The sequence below is a fragment of the Marmota flaviventris genome, chromosome 3 (assembly GCF_047511675.1).
Source record: "Marmota flaviventris isolate mMarFla1 chromosome 3, mMarFla1.hap1, whole genome shotgun sequence".
In the NCBI taxonomy this organism is placed as follows: Eukaryota; Metazoa; Chordata; class Mammalia; order Rodentia; family Sciuridae; genus Marmota; species Marmota flaviventris.
Window position 1 is genome coordinate 65,167,099 of NC_092500.1, and position 21,941 is coordinate 65,189,039.

The following is a 21,941-nucleotide window of genomic DNA, read 5'->3' on the forward strand; positions in this document are numbered from 1 at the left end:
CACTGTGAAGGTAAGAGGACAGAGACAGCCACCAGGGGAGAGACATGTTTGTTGAGGCCTCAGAAGTATATGTCTGTCAACCCCAGAATTATTCTAGCTGTTTTGAAAATAAAATAATTCTGGTGAGCTACATTATAGCTCTGTCCCTTATACATATTTAGATTTTAAGGACTGCAAAAAAAAAAAAAGTTCCTAGTAGATGACAAGATTTATCTTATTGAAGTGCTTCGTTACACTGTTTTACTGATCCAGACATTTGGTTCCCTCAGGGCCTTGTCTGTTTGGCAGAGCTACAGGAGAAATGGAAAGAAAAAATAACTGATTTCCTTGGGAATTCCCAGCTTCTTATTATACAAACATCTGTATATGTAAGAATGACTTTGTTGGCCTGGTGCGGTGGTGCCCGTCTGTAATCCCAGTGGCTCAGGAGGCTGAGGCAGGAGGATCGAAAGCTCAAAATCAGCCTCAGTAAAAGTGAGGGGCTAAGCAACTCAGTGAGACCCTGTCTCTAAATACAAAACAGGGCTGGGGATGTGGCTCAGTGGTCGAGTACCCCTGAGTTCAATCATGGTACCAAAAAAAAAAAAGGGGGGGGGTGGCTGGGGATGTGGCTCAAGCGGTAGCGCGCTCGCCTGGCATGCGTGCGGCCCGGGTTCGATCCTCAGCACCACATACAAACAAAGATGTTGTGTCCGCCGAAAACTAAAAGTAAATATTAAAAATTTGTCTCTCTCTCTCTTAAAAAAATATTTAAAAAAGGGACTTTGTTAATCATTGTCTCAAATCATAAGATAAACAACTTTTTTCCTTTATTTTTTTGTGATGCTGGGGATGGAACCCAGGGCCTCGCCTTGCACATTCAGTAAGCTAGTACTCTACCATTGAGCTACACATCCTGCCCCAGAAGATACATTTCCTAGAGAAGCCACTTTTGAAAGAAATTTCAGCCTGATATTCAAGACATTTAATAAATCGAATTCAATTACTACATTTAAAAAATGATAGTCATCTAAAAATGAACACAGAAAGGCTCTAAACAATAGACTTTTTTTTTTTCTGGCATTGTACTGATTCTAGATTTTTACTGAACTACCCTTTTGTAAATCTGTTACATGGTAGATAATTTTCACAATGCTGACCTCCACAGTGCTATAAGATCTGCCAAAACAGTTGACTCATCAAGGAATATGAAGTTGCTTTTATATGGTTTTTGTACTAAGCATATCTTATGGGTTTTCTGGGCTGGCTGGCTGGCTATAACAAGATATAAATTCTTAGGATTTATCATCATCAACCTTAAAAAACAAAATTCATGAAAACAGAGTCTAAAAGACCTATTTAAACATTAGATTATCATTTAATAGTCCTTACTGGAAAGCTAAAATAATCCTTACGCTTAATACTAAGACGGAACAACTATACAACTATTATGTATATATTTTGATGTTAAATGAAAATAAACTATAGCAAGGATACATGGAGATAATGTCTGCAACATTAAAATTTGCTTTGTAACTTCCTTATAGAATACATTTTAATTTTCAAAAAAGAAATAAGTAAAAGACACCAAGAAAAAAAAAGTTCAAAACCCATGCTTGGGTAATTTTATGGGTAAAAAATTCATATGTACTCTTTCTATAAAACAAGAGCATTTGGAATAGATTCAAATAACTGGTTCATCAAAGTCTTCTGGGAACAATAAGATATTTAGAAAAAGTCCCACAACAGATTTCTAAAAAACCGATGTTGCAAAGAAGAAATCACAAGGGAAATTAGAAAATATTTAAAATCAATGATAATGAAAACACAATACATTAAAATTTATGGGATGCAGCTAAAGTAAAGGCTAGAGGAAATTTTATCACTTTAAATACTCACATTTGAAAATTAAAAAAGGCATAAAAATCAATGCTCTAAACTTCTATTTTAAGAAAGCAGAAAAAATTAAATTAAATCTTAGTAAATAGATAAAAGGAAATAATGAAAACAGAAAATTAATGAAATAATAAATTGATAAATAATAGATAATAAAAAAGTAAAATATTGGTTTTTTGAAAAGATTAATAAAATCATAATTCCTATAGCAAGACTGGCCAATAAAAACAGAAAGAAACACACATTATCATTTTCAGAAAGGAAGAAAGGATATCACTATAAATCCTACAGATATTTAGCTTTGTGCCACTTCATCTTAAGTGAAATGGTCAAACTAGTCAAAATATAACTATCAAAACTGATACAAGAAGAAATAGAAAATCATCATAGCCCATTAATAATTTAAAAACCTTACTACAAAGAAACCTCCAGCCCTAGAGGGCTCTACAAGTGATTTCTATAAAACATTTGTAAGAAATAATACTAATCTTACACAAATTCATTCAGAAAACAGAGGATAAGGATATTCACTTGCTTAATAAAGTGAACATAATCCTGATATCAAACTTGACAAAAACAGCACAAGAAACTGCTCTCATAAACAGAGGTTTAAAATCCTTAGCAAAATATGAGTAAACAAAATCCAGCAATATACACAAAGGATAATACATGATAATCACAAACAATTTACCCCAGGAAAGCAAGGTTAGTTTAGAGCCAGAAAAAAAGTCAATGTCATGCATCACAATGACAGAATAAAAAAGAAAATGAATTTGATCACCTCATAAACACAAATGAACAGCACTGCACAAAATTCAATACCTCTGCATAAAATTTCTCAGCAAGCCACAAATAGCACATAGTAGTTTCAATCTGATAAAAGATATCTATGAAAACCTATAGCCAACCAATAGCCAATGCTCATGGTAAAACATTAAATCTCTTCTCCTTAATATTGGAAATAAAGAAGATGTCTGCTTTCATCAATTGTATTCAATTTTGTATCTAATATCACAATGAACGCAATAAAGCAAAAATAAATAAAAACAATTATTTAAGTTGTTATCCACAGGAAATATTACTGTGTATGTAGAAAACTATGCAGAATTTTCCTAAAATAAAAAACCTCTGAATTTAATAAGACCAAATGTTATAATTTACTAAGGTCACATGATGCAAGATTAATATACAAAAATCAACTGTATTTCTATATTGTGGCAACAAACACTTGAAAAATCAAGTTTTTAAATTATACCTTTTGTGAAACAAGGAATAAATCCAATGAAAGATGTGCAAAACCCCCCATTATGAAACTAAGATTTTGTTGCGAGAACTTTGAGGACACCTAAATAAATGAAGAAATACACCACCATTCATAGATTTTTAAGACATTAGAATTAAGATGCCCACTCTCCCCAAATTGATCTACAAAATTCTAAGTTTTTTGATAGAAATTAAAATTCTAAAATGTATAAGCAACACTCCAAGGCTCTACAATAGAAAAATAATCTTTAAAAATGATTTAGAATAGCAAAATTATTTCTTTTTTTAATATTTATTATTTTTTTAGTTGCAGTTGGACACAATACGTTTACTTCACTTATTTATTTTTATGTGGTGCTGAGGATCAAACCCAGTGCCCCGCACATGCCAGGCGAGCACACCACCACTTGAGCCACATCCCCAGCCCGCAAAATTATTTCTTAAAAATTTTTATCCGAGGCCTAGCGGGCCTGCCAGCGTGGTAGACACATAGCCCCAATTGGAGGAGGGGCGGAGCAGAGCCGCCTCTCACGCCTGCAAGGTGGGCAGACCTGCGACCGACCAGCGAAGCAGGGCCAGCGGCCCGCCAGAGTGGTAGACACATCGCCCCAATTGGAGGAAGGTCCCAGCTGCCGCCCACAAGGTAGGCAGACCGCGCGTCCCGGAGAAGGGGCCCGGCGGCACGCCGGCCTAGTTGAAAGATCACCCCAATTGGAAGAGGGGCACAGCTGCCGCCTGCGCCTGCAAGGTAGGCAGACCTGCAACCTGGAGAACAGGCCCAGCAGCCTGCCAGCGTCTTAGACAGATCATCCTTATTGGAGGAGGGGCCCAGCCGTTGCCCGCAAGGTAGGCAGACCACGCGACCTGGAGAAGGGGCCCAGCGGCCCGCGGGTGAGATAGACAGATCACCTCAATTGAAGGAGGAGCACAGCCGCTGCCCGCCCCTGCAAGGGAGACTTTGCAACTATACAAGAGCAATATAAATATATAGGGGGAAAATTCAATAACACAACAGTTTCAACAAGCAGAAAGAAACGTGAGCAGTATGAAAAGACAAGGAAAGAAAGGACCACAAGCAATGCAGGTTAACTCAACTTTAGAAGAGGTAATAGCTGCAGCAGATGGAATGTCAGATAAAGAATTCAGGATTTACATGCTTCAGATGATCTGGAGTCTCAAGGAAGACATTAGACAGCAAAATCAGACAATGAAAGATCACTTCGACAATGAGTTACATAAACAAATCCAAGAAGCAAAAGATCAACTATATAGGGAGATGGAGGTTATAAAAAACAAACAGAAATCCTAGAAATGCAGGAAGCAATAAACCAACTTAAAAACTCAAATGAGAATACTACCAGCAGAGTAGAACACTTAGAAGATAGAACATCAGACAATGAAGACAAAGTATTTCAACTTGAAAAGAACATAGACAGCTCAGCGAGACTGTTAAGAAACCATGAGCAGAACATCCAAGAAATTTGGGATAACATAAAGAGACCAAACTTAAGAGTCATTGGGATACAGGAAAGTACAGAGGTCCAAACCAAAGGAATGAGCAATCTGTTCAACGAAATAATACAAGAAAACTTCCCAGACTTGAAGAATGAGACAGAATCCCAAATCCTAGAAGCCTACAGAACGCCGAATGTGCAAAATCATAAGAGATCCACACCTAGACACATTATAATGAAGATGCCCAACATACAGAATAAGGAGAGAATTCTAAAAGCTTCAAGAGAAAGGAAGCAGATTACATTTAGGGGTAAACCAATCAGGATAACAGCTGATCTTTCAACACAGACTCTGAAAGCTAGAAGATCCTGGAACAACATATTTCAAACGCTGAAAGAAAATGGGTTCCAACCAAGAATTGTGTATCCAGCGAAATTAAGCTTCAGGATGGAAGAGGAAATTAAAACCTTTCACGATAAACAAAAGTTAAAAGAATTTGCAGCTAGAAAACCATCTCTTCAAAACATCCTCGGCAAAACATTACAGGAAGAGGAAATGGAAAATAACAATGAAAACCAACAGTGGAAGGTAGTACAGTAAAGGGAAAAATAATCAAAGAGGAAAAACAAACCATGTTAAGTAATATAAATAAACAAATATGGCTGGAAGAACAATCCATATCTCAATAATAACCCTAAATGTTAATGGCTTAAACTCACCAATTAAGAGACACAGGCTAGTAGAATGGATAAAAAAAAAAAAAAAAAGATCCAACAATATGCTGCCTACAGGAGACACATTTGATAGGAAAAGACATACACAGACTGAAGGTGAAAGGTTGGGAAAAATCATATCACTCATATGGACTTCAGAAACAAGCAGGAGTGTCCATACTAATATCAAATAAAATAGATTTCAAGCCAAAGTTAATCAAAAGGGATAAAGAGGGACACTACATACTGCTCAAGGGAACCATACACCAACAAGACATAACAATCATAAATATATATGCTCCAAACAATGGTGCAGCTATGTTCATCAAACAAACTCTTCTCAAGTTCAAGAGTCTAATAGACCACCATACAATAATTATGGGAGACTTTAACACACCTCTCTCACCACTGGACAGATCTTCCAAACAAAAGTTGAATAAAGAAACTATAGAACTCAATAATACAATTAATAACCTAGTCTTAATTGACATATATAGAATATAGCACCCAACATCAAGCAGTTACACATTTTTCTCAGCAGCACATGGATCCTTCTCAAAAATAGATAATATATTATGTCACAGGGCAACTCTTAGACATTATAAAGGAGTAGAGATAATACCATGCATCTTATCTGATCATAATGGAATGAAACTGGAAATCAACGATAAAAGAAGGAAGGAAAAATCATGCATCACTTGGAGAATGAACAATAGGTTACTGAATGACCAATGGGTTATAGAGGACATCAAGGAGGAAATTAAAAAATTCTTGGAGATAAATGAAAACACAGACACAACATATCGGAATCTATGGGACACAATGAAAGCAGTTCTATGAGGAAAATTCATTGCCTGGAGTTCATTCCTTAAAAAAAGAAAAAACCAACAAATAAATGATCTCACACTTCATCTCAAAATCCTAGAAAAAGAAGAGCAAATCAACAGCAAAAGAAGTAGAAGGCAAGAAATAATTAAAATCAGAGCTGAAATTAATGAAATCGAAACAAAAGAAACAATTGAAAAAATTGACAAAACTAAAAGTTGGTTCTTTGAAAAAATAAATAAGATCGACAGACCCTTAGCCATGCTAACGAAGAGAAGAAGACAGAGAACTCAAATTACTAGCATACGGGATGAAAAAGGCAATATCACAACAGACACTTCAGAAATACAGAAGATAATTAGAAATTATTTTGAATCCTTATTCTCCAATAAAATAGAAGATAGTGAAGGCATCGATAAATTTCTTAAGTCATATGATCTACCCATATTGAGTCAGGAGGATATAGACAACCTAAACAGACCAATATCAATCGAGGAAATAGAAGAAGACATCAAAAGACTACCAACTAAGAAAAGCCCAGGACCGGATGGGTATACAGCAGAGTTTTACAAAACCTTTAAAGAAGAACTAATACCAATACTTTTCAAGCTATTCCAGGAAATAGAGAAAGAGGGAGAACTTCCAAATTCATTCTACGAGGCCAACATCACCCTGATTCCTAAACCAGACAAAGACACTTCAAAGAAAGAAAACTACAGACCAATATCTCTAATGAATCTAGATGCAAAAATCCTCAATAAAATTCTGGCGAATCAGATACAAAAACATATCAAAAAAATTATGCAACATGATCAAGTAGGATTCATCCCTGGGATGCAAGGCTGGTTCAATATACGGAAATTAATAAATGTTATTCACCACATCAATAGACTTAAAAATAAGAACCACATGATCATATTGATAGATGCAGAAAAAGCATTCGACAAAGTACAGCATCCCTTCATGTTCAAAACTCTAGAAAAACTAGGGTTAACAGGAACATACCTCAATATTGTAAAAGCTATCTATGCTAAGCCTCAGGCTAGCATCATTCTGAATGGAGAAAAATTGAAGGCATTCCCTCTAAAATCTGGAACAAGATAGGGATGCCCTCTCTCACCACTTCTGTTCAACATAGTTCTCGAAACACTGGCCAGAGCAATTAGACAGACGAAAGAAATTAAAGGCATAAAAATAGGAAAAGAAGAACTTAAATTATCACTATTTGCAGTTGACATGATTATATACCTAGCAGACCCAAAGGGTCTACAAAGAAACTATTAGAGCTAATAAATGAATTCAGCAAAGTGGCAGGATATAAAATCAACACGCATAAATCAAAGGCATTCCTGTATATCAGTGACAAATCCTCTGAAATGGAAATGAGGACAACCACTCCATTCACAATATCCTCAAAAAAAAAAAAAATAAAATACTTGGGAATCAACCTAACAAAAGAGGTGAAAGACTTACACAATGAAAACTACAGAACCCTAAAGAGAGAAATAGAAGAAGATCTTAGAAGATGGAAAAATATACCCTGTTCATGGATAGGCAGAACCAACATCATCAAAATGGTGATATTACCAAAAGTTCTCTATAGGTTTAATGCAATGCCAATCAAAATCCCAACGGCATTTCTTGTAGAAATAGATAAAGCAATCATGAAATTCATATGGAAAAATAAAAGACCCAGAATAGCAAAAACAACTCTAAGCAGGAAGTGTGAATCAGGCGGTATAGCGATACCAGACTTCAAACTATACTACAGAGCAAGAGTAACAAAAACAGCATGGTAGGGCTGGGGATGTGGCTCAAGCGGTAGCGCGCTCGCCTGGCATGCGTGAGGCCTGGGTTCGATCCTCAGCACCACATACAAACAAAGATGTTGTGTCTGCCGAAAACTAAAAAATAAATATTAAAAAATTCTCTCTCTCTCTCTCTCTTATAAATAAATAAATAAAGTTTCGTTTCTGTGGGAAGGCTAAGAAATGAATGTGGCATACTATAAATGTTAAAAAAAAAAAAAAAAAAAAAACCAGCATGGCACTGGTACCAAAACAGGCGGGTGGACCAATGGTACAGAATAGAGGACACAGAAACCAATCCACAAAATTACAACTATCTTATATTTGATAAAGGGGTTAAAAGCATGCAATGGAGGAAGGATAGCATCTTCAACAAATGGTGCTGGGAAAACTGGAAATCCATATGCAACAAAATGAAACTGAATCCCTTTCTCTCGCCATGCACCAAAGTTAACTCAAAATGGATCAAGGAGCTTGATATCAAATCAGAGACACGCCGTCTAATAGAAGAAAAAGTTGGCTACAATCTACATACTGTGGGGTCAGGCTCCAAATTCCTCAATAGGACACCCATTGCACAAGAGTTAATAACTAGAATCAATAAATGGGACATACTCAAACTAAAAAGTTTTTTCTCAGCAAAAGAAACAGTAAGAGAGGTAAATAGGGAGCCTACATCCTGGGAACAAATCTTTACTCCTCACACTTCAGATAGAGCCCTAACATCCAGAGTATACAAAGTACTCAAAAAATTAAACAATAAGATAACAAATAACCCAATCAACAAATGGGCCAAGGACCTGAACAGACACTTCTCAGAGGAGGACATACAATCAATCAACAAGTACATGAAAAAATGCTCACCATCTCTATCAGTCAGAGAAATGCAAATCAAAACCACCCTAAGATACCATCTCACTCCAGTAAGATTGGCAGCCATTATGAAGTCAAACAACAACAAGTGCTGGCGAGGATGTGGGGAAAAGGGTACACTTGTACATTGCTGGTGGGACTGCAAATTGGTGCGGCCAATTTGGAAAGCAGTATGGAGATTTCTTGGAAAGCTGGGAATAGAACCACCATCTGACCCAGCTATTCCCCTTCTCGGTCTAGTCCCTAAAGACCTAAAGAGAGCATACTACAGGGACACTGCTACATCGATGTTCATAGCAGCACAATTCACAATAGCAAGACTGTGGAACCAACCTAGATGCCCTTCAATAGACAAATGGATAAAAAAAATGTGGCATTTATACACAATGGAGTATTACTCTGCATTAAAAAATGACAAAATCATAGAATTTGCAGGGAAATGGATGGCATTAGAGCAGATTATAGCTAAGTGAAGCTAGCCAATCCCTAAAAAACAAATGCCAAATGTCTTCTTTGATATAAGGAGAGTAACTAAGAACAGAGTAGGGACGAAGAGCATGAGAAGAAGATTAACATTAAACAGGGATGAGAGGTGGGAGGGAAAGGGAGAGAGAAGGGAAATTGCATGGAAATGGAAGGAGACCCTCAGGGTTATACAAAATTACATACAAGAGGAAGTGAGGGGAAAGGGAAAAAAAAAACAAGGGGGAGAAATGAATTACAGTAGATGGGGTAGAGAGAGAAGAGGGGAGGGGAGGGGAGGGAAGGGGGGATAGTAGAGGATAGGAAAGGCAGCAGAATACAACAGACACTAGTATGGCAATATGTAAATCAGTGGATGTGTAACCGATGTGATTCTGCAATCTGTATACGGGGTAAAAATGGGAGTTCCTAACCCACTTGAATCAAAGTGTGAAATATGATATGTCAAGAACTATGTAATGTTTTGAACAACCAACAATAAAAATTTAAAAAAAATTTTATCCTTTAAATATCTTTAAAAACTGCCTCAATTTTAGACTCATTACAAGATAAACATGTATGGGAATAAGAATAGACACATAGATTAAGGGAACAGAATAGATTTCAGAACCACATGTATATATCAACTGATTTTCAGGCGAGCGGCACTACCGCTTGAGCCACACCCCCAGCCCTCAACTGATTTTCAAGCAAGGCACTGATTCAACTTCAGTAACTCTGGGTGAGGATTACTCAGTGTACTGTAGCAATCTGATTACACAGTGACCTTTTATAAAGAATATGGTTGGCAGAGTATGTGAATATTTATGAAATGTTATATATATATATTGAGATAAACAAAGATCAACCAATTAAGAAAAAATGAAGCTATTTATTTAGAGCTTTCTATAGCAAGGGTATCAGTCACTACTGCTTGCATTCTGGCAGAGATTCAAAGGCAGGAAGAGTGGGAAATCTTTGTAGGGGAAAAAGGGAAGGTTTCAGATATGCCTTAGTTTTCAGAGAAAGCTGTTGGCATGGGGAAACTGGAGGTGGACTAACTAGAAGCAGATATCCTGGGTGATTGATTAGGAGTGCAGAGCTGGCTTTCTCTGGTCCTAAGTTGCAAACAAGAACAAAAATTAGGAGACCTATCAGTTATTACTCAAGTCCTGGTCATTTGGGGCTGGTTGTTATTGTTCAGCTTCCTGGGTTGTCACTAGAGAGAGCAATCTGACCTACTGGAAGCCAAACTTTTTCTTAAGAGAAATTTAAGTAGACCTAGAAAAATGAAGAAAAATACCACATTCATAGATTATAAGATATTAGAATTAATATGCCTGTTCTCCTCAATTTATCTATCAAGACTCTAAGTTTTTCAGAAGAAACTAATAAAATGATTTTAAAATTTATAAGGAATGTACAAATGCTTTACAGTAGGAAAATAATCTTTTAAAAATAATCTAGAATAGCATTTATTCTAGTAAATAAAATAGTATTTATTCATCCTTGATGCTTAAATACTTTTTTCTTTTTATGGCTGAATAATGTTCCACAATAAGGATGTAACACATTTTGTTCAGATGATTATCAGCTGACGAGCACTTTTTTTGACTATTGTGAATAATGATTTTGAGTATTCATGTACAATTTTTTTGTGAGAACATATTTTCAATTCTATTGGGAATACATCTAGTAGTAGAACTGTTGTTGTGTCATATGTTTAATTTATATATATATATACACACATACATATTTTAGTTGTAGATGGACACAACATCTTTATTCACTTGTATGTGGTCTGAGGATTGAATCTAGTGCCTCACACATGCGAGGTAAGTGCTCTACCACTAAGCTACAACCCCAGCCCCTATGTTTAATTTTTTGAGGAACTGCCAGACTATTTTCCAAAGTGGCTGTACAATTTTACATTCTTATTGGCAATGCTGACTTTGCATATTCCAGCAGACCACTCAGTCAACAGAAGGGAAGAAACCTGGAGTAGACTCTCCCAAGTAAAGCAGTTGTGCAGTAGACCTCTGCTGGGGATTTTGGGAGATGTACCTCTGCTATGAGCTCAGCTACCCATTCTTATCATCTGGGAGAGAGCTGTTGGAGAGGATGGAGAAGATTTAAAAACCATTTAAAGCCAGGAGCTGTCTTTTCTTAATTCATCCTATAAGACTTGGAGTAAAACTATCAGTAACAGAGGAAGTAACTAAGAACCTTAATTAAGTTCTTTAAAAGCTAAAACCAGGTACAGTGGTGCCCATCTGTACTTCCAGTGACTTAGGAGGCCAAGGCAGGAGGATTGCAAGTTTGAAGCCAACTTGGACAACTTGGCAAGACTTTGTCTCAAAATAAAAAATGTAAAATGTAGCTCAGTGGTAGAGTCCCTCTGTGTTCAATTCCCAGCACCAATAAACAAACAAACAAATTAGTCAGTTTCTCTTAATCTAAATTCAAAGTTTATCAGAGCATTTGGCTACTGGCTTCCAACTTCCTAAACTGCAGCAGTCCAGACAGCAGATTCTACCCACTTTTCCATAGATCTGCCCAAGGAAGCTCAACTTATTAATTCTAAATTGCTATCACGTGGAAATACATAACTAGAAATTTATCAGTCATTTTTCTTGGAACTAAAATCGACAGGATTTTAGACATGTCCTTAGAATCTAGCCATTAATCCCTTTCAAGCCTTTCTAAAATCTTTATAGCATTCTGCTTTTCAATAATTATACAACAATTTCTTTCTCAAAGGATCTTTAGAATACTAGAAGAAGCTCTACTCTCTCCAAGTCTCAAGCAACTCTATAGAAATTCCACTATCAAATTCTCAGGACAAAAAAATCCAAAAGTATAATAAAAGTATAAGGAAACAAAAGGCTACAAGAATGGGTTACAAAATACACTTCACATATTTGTATGTTCTATTTAGACTTCACAACAGTCCTACAGCAAATGTCCTTTGATCCCTCCCCCACTTTTTTTTTTTTTAAACAGAAAAGAAAATGGATTTAGAGATATCACTTTCCCAGGAACATATGAACAAATGGAGCAAAAGAAGAAACTGGGCTTTAGAGTTAGTACTGTATAACAGTTAATGGTTAAATCTCTGGTTAGAATGCCTGGATTCAAATCCTAACTTTATTGCTCACTGTGCAATCTTGGATAAGCTACTTTTTCCCTCTAAGCCTAGGTTACCTTCTCAAAAGTGCAGACAATAGCAGTACCTGTCTCACAGGAGGTGGGGCTGTGAGCATTGTACTAGCACATTTGCCTCAATATGATATCTGAGTTATGAGTGGTTTCTGGATTGCTGACAGAAGCTGCTCTCTTTATGAGTCCTATTTTCTCAAACCAAAGATTGAGAAACAGGAAAAAGTTCCTTTATTTGCTGCTTTAGCAGAAAGCAAAAGTAAACATTCCCAAATTCTGAAAAAATCATCACTATTCAATCACAGTCACATAATTAATAAAGACCTAAAAGGTTTTTTGTTTGTTTGTTTTTGGTAGTGGGGACTGAATCCAGAGGTACTTCACCACTGATCTATAATTAAAATTTACAATATTAACATAAAAGTGTTAATATAGTATATCCTTTTAAGAAAATGACTATTTACCCTACTTTTCAAAGGAGCTAATATTTAAGCTGTCAGAAAGATCTTTTTGCCATTAGGAAAACCTTGGTTCAAATAAAAACTTAACTAAAGTTACTAAATCTCTGAGGAGGACATTTCTTACTGAGTAGGGTGGTTATAAGAGTTAAATAAAATCATATATACAAAGTGCTTAGCACACTGTAGTAAGAACTCAGCCTGGGATAGCTATAGTTATTAAGCCCACTGTAGAAAACTGGAAAGAAAAGCATAAGAAAGAAAAAGGTCACTAGTAATTTTTCCTTTCAAGGGCAACTACTGCTAACTTTTAGTCATTTTTTTTCTATGTATTTTGTCTTTATATAGATTTGATCTCATACTACATAGACTAGGTATCCTCTTTTGCTTGTTTTGTTCTTTTTGGCCTATAGCATAAATTATGACTAGCCATAACAGCTTCTTTATGACTTTTAATAAAAGAGTTTTTCCTAGTTATGAAACTCTTGGGAATGATATGCTCTTGCCTACTATACCTTTCTGCCACTTTGAGGTCTCGCCTCCTGGTCCTGGACCAGTTCTGTCACCATCATCACTTGGGACCACCAAAGAAAATCTCCTAAGTGCATATGGGGTGCAGAGTATGTACGCGTCCCACAAACGCAAAGGCATAGTTCTGTAGGCCACAGTGTAGGGTAGTACAGAAAGTCTTATATTCCATAGCCACCAGTGTGACAGAAGTCACAAAACAAAAACAAAAACCCCAAACCTGATCACCTGACTTTGAAGATCCTTTCTAGATACCTTCTCTCATCTCCTCAGCAAAAAAAGAACAGATTTATTTGGAGATTTGTTTATTTAAGATCAACAACAATGGAATTAGCAGTAGTAGTGACTGCAGAGTTCCCCCTAAAACCAGAGAGTTGGCAAAAATAAATGTTATAGATGATTATATTTACATTTATTTTTATTTAATTTTCACTAACTTTGTATCTAGTGTATAAGTTGTATTATTTGGGCTAAAATGTTAGATTAAAACTGCCAGGACATTAAAGTCAAATTTAGCTCTAAATATTTGAACTATCTCCACTGTACTGTCATGCTGAACTACCCCTCACTCTCCAATGATGTCAGCTCTTGCTTTTTTCAGAGAATAGAATTATCCCTATAATTGTGGAGCCCAAAATATTCAACTAGATACAGAATTAGTGAAAATGAAATAAAAATTAAATGTAAATATAATCATCTATAACAGTTGTTTTTGCCAACACTCTGGTTTTAGGGAGAACTCTGCAGTCACTACTACTACTGCTATTCCCATTGCAGTTGATCTTAAATAAACAAATCTCCAGAAGAGTGATGGCCAGTGACTATACAGAGAAGACATTAAAATTAATTGGGAAACAGCAGATTGGGGTTTCTAAAGGGTCTGAGATTTTGGCTCTATCACTGATGAGTTGTATAACCTAAAGGAACACAAATTCTCTGAACCTGTTTCTCATTTTAAAAATAGTAATCTAGGGCTGGGGATGTGGCTCAAGCGATAGTGCGCTGGCCTGGCATGTGTGCGGCCCAGGTTCGATCCTCAGCACCACATACAAAGATGTTGTGTCTGCCGAAAACTAAAAAATAAAAAAAAATTTTAAAAAAGTAATCTTAATCTCTTTCAGTCTTATAGATTTTTTTTTTTTTGTACCAGGCATTGAACTCAGGGGCACTAGGTCACTGAGCTACAATCCCCAGCCTATTTTGTATTTTATTTAGAGACAGGGTCTCACTGAGTTGCTTAGTGCCTTGCTTTTGCTGAGGCTGACTTTGAACTCACGAACCTCTTGCCTCAACCTCTGGAGCTGCTAGGATTATAGGCATGCATCACCGTGCCCAGCTTACTTACAGAAATTTTGCTTAGAAGAAAGTAAATAATGCATGTAAAAGTAATTTGTAGCTTTTTAAAAAGTATAAATATAAGGGGGAAATATTCTGCTTTTAAGATAATAGGGCAGGGGGAGATGAGTGAATCTCAAACACATCCAAACTGCCTTTTGAATTTTTATGTACGGTCAATAACTGCTCTAACATGCTAAAAAGACAAATCACTCTGAAAGATTTCATCTATGATTATCCAGATTTCCTCCATACATGCATCATGCTGATTAAAGGGCTAGCTATCTTCATGCTGTGTTAGAGGACACTGAAGTTAGAACAATATAAAAGCTTATATCAAGAGCTTATACCAGCTAAGAAAGCATCAAGGAAAGTTAAGGAATTAGAGGTAGAAAGGATAAGCATCACCAAGGTCATAATAATTTCAACTAAAAAAAATAAAAGGTATAAACAGCTTAGAATTTAAAGTAAGGTTAAGAGATGGATTTTCCAAAGAGGGGGTCACTATTGGAACCCCACAGACAAGTGATTTTGTGTAGCTATTACATGCAACTCCTCCAGAGCCTGACATTTGATTACATTTAAAATTCATCTTTTGATTCCCTTCTCCTTCCTTCCCCATACACTGTGTGTTCTCGCCCCAACCCCCCACTTTTTCCTCCTTTGACTTATTTCCATTTCAATTTCTTCTAAGAGTCTAGGTCCAGTATCCTACTGGTCTTAACCTCTCCTTGCCTAGCTTTTCTCCTTGTATATACCTCTGGTCCCAGCATCCCACATGAACATGCCTCTTTGGAAAAAATCACATCTCAGGAGATAAAACATTATTCAAAACTATATTACTTTTTTTTTCTTAAATAGAAAGAATAAGATTTTTAAATTTCAAGCTGTTTCCCTAAGAGGAGAGAGGAAGTTGGAATGCGGGAGAAGCAATGGTGGTTCCAAACCGGCTCAGACTTGTCAGACTTGGTCACTGGTGGTGGCACTCTGGCATTCTCATTCCATCGGGCAGTCAGTTAATGCAGGTAGGGGGAGGGGAACAGATGGGCAGACAGACTTGCAAAAATGGAGAGAAACAAGTAAGATAAAAAGATGGTAAAGGGAGTCAGAAACAAGGAAGAAAGTTGGAGGGCAGATGGAGAAAAAAATAAAGGAAAGGAGAAAACAGGGTTACAGAGGCAGGACTGAAGAGAGAGAACTAGGAGGGAGAGAACAAAAAGACAGCGGGTATTAATAAGGGTGGGATTGAGAGACCTGTGCCAAGGGCAGGGCGGGAAGAGGGGAAGGGAGCTAGAGACTGCCATGCCTAGCCTCATCTACTGTGTGTACTTCCTTACACTGTCATCGGTAGCTGCCTTATCTATTTTCACCTCTGGCAGTAGCCGCCCGCCAATGTGGGAGCCCGGCCCGCCGATGAGCGACACCACGCCATTGCAGTCCACGGTGCTGTTGCGCTTCACGCTGCGCCGCAGACTGGGGAAGATGCGCGAGGAGCGGCTGCCCTGGCTGTAGCCGCTGTAGCCGCTGTAGCTGCTGCGACGCTCCCGGGCCCGGATGGGGATGAACAGCGAGTCCCTGCGGCCTTCGCTCTCCTCCACGGTGCTGTGCTCGTCGTCTGCAAACTCGTTCTCCGAACCTGGGTCTCGGAACCGCCCAGGGCCCCGGAAGCTGAAGATGCTGCTTTTGCTGTTGTGGCGGGAGAGGAAGGGTGAGCCTGGGATGCTGAGCAGTGACTGAAGGGGGAAGAAAAAAGAAAGAGAAGCATGAGTTGGGCTGGGATCCCTTACAGGATAAGCCGAGACAGTGGTGCTGCCCGCCCAAACCCCACCCTGGAAGCTCTCTTATCAGAATGCAATGTTCCCTAGAGTAATGTTGCATGTTGTATTTCCACAACTCCATCACCCACTGTTACTTCCCCTCCTCCATACCCTCTGAGACACTCCTCTGTCTGACCAGCTAATCATCTAGAAACTCTACTCGCTGTTCACTAATGTATGGCTATGAGGCTTGTTATCTCACATTTTAGGTGGCTGATCCATTGGGAAGCACATCACTGTGTGTACTTCTTATGTTCACTAGGGTGAGTGTGCCCTTCCGCTTACTCAAGTTAAACTCTAATGCCACACAGAGAGAACTTGAAAAGTGCCCATACCACTTACTATTCCCTCCGTGAGTACTACTCTATAGTGGTCTTCAGGGCCTTTAAGTTTAGTTGAATATTATGCATGCCCTCTCTTGCCTCATTTTAGAGTCAATATAACATTTTTTTAATCAGAAATTTAAATAGCTGTAAATTATATAATTCCCAGATTAAATAATTGTAAATTACATAATTCTCTACATTCGCATTTTTCAAGTAAAACCATCACTTAAAATTCTTGTGACCCTTAAAATCTTTAAAAATAACATTTCCTGCATTGTTATTATAATTCTTATGAATATAATTGATCAAGCTACACAAATATATTACATATTTTATAATAAATTAGTTTAAACAGAAAATTTCTTTAAAATGTTTAATGAGATAGATGAATTTATTCATTTTTTAAATTTTTATTATTTATTTTTATTTTTTATTTTTTGGAATTGGAGATTGATTAAAGGGGTGCTTTCCCACTGAGCTACATCCCCAGCCCTTTTTACTTATTTATTATTATTTTGAGACAGGGTTTCACTAAGTTGTTTACGGCCTCACTAAATTGCTGAGGCTGGCTTTGTGGATTTTCATAAAACTGGGGCTTCACTATTTGTTTTAATACTTATTTTTAGAATGACACATGGCTCACCATCAATTCCCCCTCTTTTCTAGTAATAGATTTTAAATCCTGAGAAATCTTATTCATACAAATATTATCTTGGAAAGGAACAATTTTGTTATAGTAATATCACTTAATTCTTAAACTCTTTCCAAATTATATGCAAAAATTAATGTAGCAAACTATCAGCAAATTTCATCATAATGATCTATCACTTAACAAATCAATCGGGTCTTCTTTTAATTTTGTTGAAAGCAAAAAACTGAAAACCAAACTTGCCACAGGATTTTTTACCTAGTTGTCAGAAGTATTCCAAAAAGGATTTATTATTTACTAATAATTACATGAGTTACTCTTTTCCTTAAAGACACCTTTTTTAACCCACTTGAAAAGTTTGGAATAATTAAAACACTGTTAATTTCTTTATGTCATCTGCCACATTTTGCAATAAAATGATTCTATCTTATCACACAAAACTTTAGAGTGAAAGAAAGATTTGGCTCATTTCATTTATGAGAGCGTTCACCACATGATTTAATTGATAAAGCTAGCCCTCAATGTCAAAGTAGCAGGCTAGATTAGACTTATTTTCATTTTGAAAAAGCATGACCTCATTTTTTCATTTTAAATAAATGTACCCCAGTGACAGTTATCCTATCCTGAATTTACAACAGCCCGACACCCTTGATTATAACTGCTTTATTTATTTTTTTAAATATTTATTTTTTTAGTTGTAGTTGGACACGGTACCTTTATTTTTATTTTTATGAGGTTGAGGATCAAACCCAGGGCCCTGTACATGCTAGGGGAGTGCTCTATTGCTGAGCCACAATCCTAGCCCATAACTGCTTTATTTTTAACAAAAATATAAGATATAGATAAATTCAGACAGCCTTATGGTGAATTTAAGGTCCCTAAAGAAAAATTCATAGACAGTAATATTTTCAATTGTCCTCTTACTTGGCATCCCAAAGACTTTTATACCTCAGAGAAATGAACCACATAAAATTTGGGATGAATAAGGAGGAGAGTACTTCTGAAAAGGGAAGTGGGAAAAGAGAACCAGTGTGATTTTTAACCACAGGGTTGATCTCAGGTAGTTGTGTGCTAAAGGTCTGGAAATTGGGTTCCTTAAAATTGTGCTTGGAAAGTCTTCAAGTGCCCCAAGAGGATATAAGCCCATTTTGAAGACCACTGCCCTAAGAGAAAGAAACTTGAAAAATGACTGCTATTAGACAATCCTCCTTGCTACCCTGAGATACTTAGTTTTGTCCAATTAGGACTTTGAAGGAGCTTCACAACAGCTTAAAAGTATGTAGGATTTTAAGAGTTTTTAGGTCTTAACTGCCCTCGCTAGGTGTGGTGGCACACCTATAATCCCAGTGACTCAGGAGGCTGAGGCAGGAGAGTCTCAAAAGTCCAACTCCAATCTCAGCAACTTATCGAGACCCTCAGTAATTTAAAGACCCTGTCTCAAAACAAAAAAATATATAAATAAATAAAAAGGGCTGGGGATGTAACTCAGTAGAAAAGTACCCCAGGGTTCAATCACCAGTGGGGAGAAAAAAAAAAAAGACTACATTGTAGAAGTTAAGGGCAGGCACTGTGCCAATATAGAGCATATATTGTAAGTGCTTAAAGAAACCTTTTTTTGATAATACTTTTGATAATAACATTGGAAAGGCTGTGGGACCCTTTTTGGCATTTATGTCCTTGTCTTTGTGTTGTATAGAACTCAATTTCTAGTTCTACACTCAAAAGGCTTTCAGTTTCTACCTCTTCCTATAACGTACAAAGTCCCCATCCCCAGATCAGTACATTTTCTTTGGAGAATTCTACTTTTATCATGGCTCCATTCTCTCACCTGTGTTTATTTATTTATTTTATTTTTTCATTTATTATGTAGTATTTTCCTGCCTAGGCTCTAAACCATTATTATTAGGTCATTTATATAAAGTTCACTGTTAAACACATGCCATAGGCTATACAAAGGCCTCCAGGAAAAAGGCTGCAGGTAAGAACATCTCTCATCACCCCGGTTTATTTTGTTCTGTAGCATCTTGGCTTCAGAGAGGAGGAAGTACACTAGTAGATTCCAGAATGGTGGCTGGGTCTTGTTATGAGTAAAGCCTGATTCGCTGTCACAAGGGCATGTGCTTGGCCAATCTTATGCTTTCTCCTATGTTGTTGGATTGGTAAAGAGATGGGGGCCTCCTCTGCCTTACTACTCCTCTCTTGTTTGGGCATCCCCATTGAGTCATTGAGTCATTCCCCTGAACCAGTTCTATTCAAAGTGTGATTCAAAGATCAATGCTAGTATAAGATGTGTTACTGGTTTGCAAAGAGACAAGCAAAGAAACTGAGAGAAACATTTAGAAATTTTTATAGCAATTAACATAGTCATAACATTTAAGAATGTGATGACTTTTCCAGAAATTCATTGTTATTATATTTTATAATGGTATCAGTTTATGAAGAATAGGGAAAAAATAGAAATTAGTCCTTCACCACAGTTTGGGACACACTCACTGTTCTAAAGCTGGAGATGGTACCTTAAGATGCACAGGTACAGAGGAAGAGTTTATTTCTCAACTCCCAAGAAAGGTGGCCATGCCACACCATGGAGGACCATGTGTAAAGTGTCAGGGATGGCTAGGAGGCAGGATTGAGTGGGAAAGCATAGCCCAGAGCCTTTATTGTAGTTTGATTCTCCAGGAATGAGTGAAGCAGAACAGATAACTTTAGGACTGGACAGTCAATAATTTTAGAGGGGTTTGGATTATAGAAGTGATACTTGGTAACTAGTACCTGACCCTGGGTGGTTTGGGGCAAGAGAAATACTGGCTTGTTTTTTGAGTTAGACAGGAGATGACTTGGGGTATGAGCTCTGGATCTGTTGATCTACATATGAAAGGCATGCTCAAAAGCAAGTATGAAGTTCTAGTGGCAACATGTCTATAATCCCAGTGGCTTGGGAGGCTGAGACAGAAAGATTGTAAATTCAAGGCTAGTCTCAGCAATTTAGTAAGATCCTGTCTTTAAAAAAAAAAACATAAAAAAAAGGCAATGTGACATAGAACACTCAGGGTACAGGTCTAGATGTTAACAGATTAGGAACTTATATTACCCTGAGGGCCTCACTGGAGAGAAAAATGACTAGGGGAAAAAAAGGACTCAGACATTTTGGGGTGTCTTTGTTAAATTCCACAATCATCCTTAACACCATCACTCCATGTCCTAAGAAGTGAAATCAAGACCCTTCCAACTCTGATTCCAATTTACTTATTACATTTTATCTTTCACTATTTCCCCTCACACACCTGGCCATACAGTCACCCTGCCTTCAGGACTTTATTTTCTCCATTTCCAGTGCACACTCCATTTTCAACTATGGAAGAGCATATTGCCTGATCATCTTTATATCTCGTGGGCTATTTTGCATATGAGATACAACATTTAGCTTAATTAACAAGTATTTCAATTATACACTGCAAGTAAGTCACCTGGATTGAACCCATATTTTATATTCAGCCAATATGGGTGCTGACACTACCCTATACATTAGTCCCCAACCAAGGAAAAGAGGTTTCATTTGTTTGAAGATAAAATTAAATTTTGTTTAATGAAATACTAATATGTCTGAGGACTTATCACTCTATTAATTCCTGGAATCGAGTTAGATTTATGAGATGATTAGATCTTACTTCTTGTTTTCAAAATCTTTCCTGCCAACCAACTAGATCCTTCTGGTCCTTTTCAGATGGTCACAACACAGCTAATTAAAGATATCACCTTAGGTCTAAGTACTTCTTAGAAGAATGGCTTTGAGGTGTTCAGGATTTGAGGGAGCAGATCTCACAGAAAAATCGACTGTCGGGATTTCAGGGCACCCACAGGTCTACAACAACTTAGATATTTAGAATCTGACAAATGGGTGATTTTCAATGTTCTATTTCCATGCCATATTTCATTTTTAATTCACATTTCTTTCTAATATAATATAACAGAGAATTAGAAGCTGCTTTTGCTAAAAGTATTGCTTCTTCATTTGGACCTGCAAATGCCCAAGGAATAACTAAAAAGTAGGGTAAAAATTGACATCCCTGCCTTCATTTTGTATCTGTTTTCAGATTCCTGCTCAGCTCTGCATAAAGGCATCTTTATCATTTACAGAGTATTCATTTTAAAACATAATAACAAGGCTTATTAGCCCTAAATTAACCTAATCTATCTTGTCCCTCTTCAAGACTGAGTACACCAGGATAAGAATAACTAAGATATTTTGAAGGTTTGTAGGGGCATTCAATTGCCAGCTTTTACAATGCCCTGGTTCCACACTTCTGGAGTGATACCTAGAAGTCTCCAGTCATTGCCCTACAGCTTCTAGGAACAATAGAACCTTTCAGGTAGATCACCCCAGGATAAAACTGC

General features: G+C 37.0%; 1 protein-coding gene across 1 annotated transcript in view; it reads right to left on the reverse strand.

Moving 5' to 3' along the window:
- Scn8a (sodium voltage-gated channel alpha subunit 8) overlaps window positions 1–21,941 on the reverse strand; it is a 180,408-nt gene that overhangs the window by 57,312 nt on the left and 101,155 nt on the right. The window contains exon 14 of the mRNA XM_027949788.2: window positions 16,125–16,487. Within this exon, the coding sequence (XP_027805589.1) occupies window positions 16,125–16,487 (363 nt within the window). The remainder of the gene's footprint in view (window positions 1–16,124; window positions 16,488–21,941) is intronic.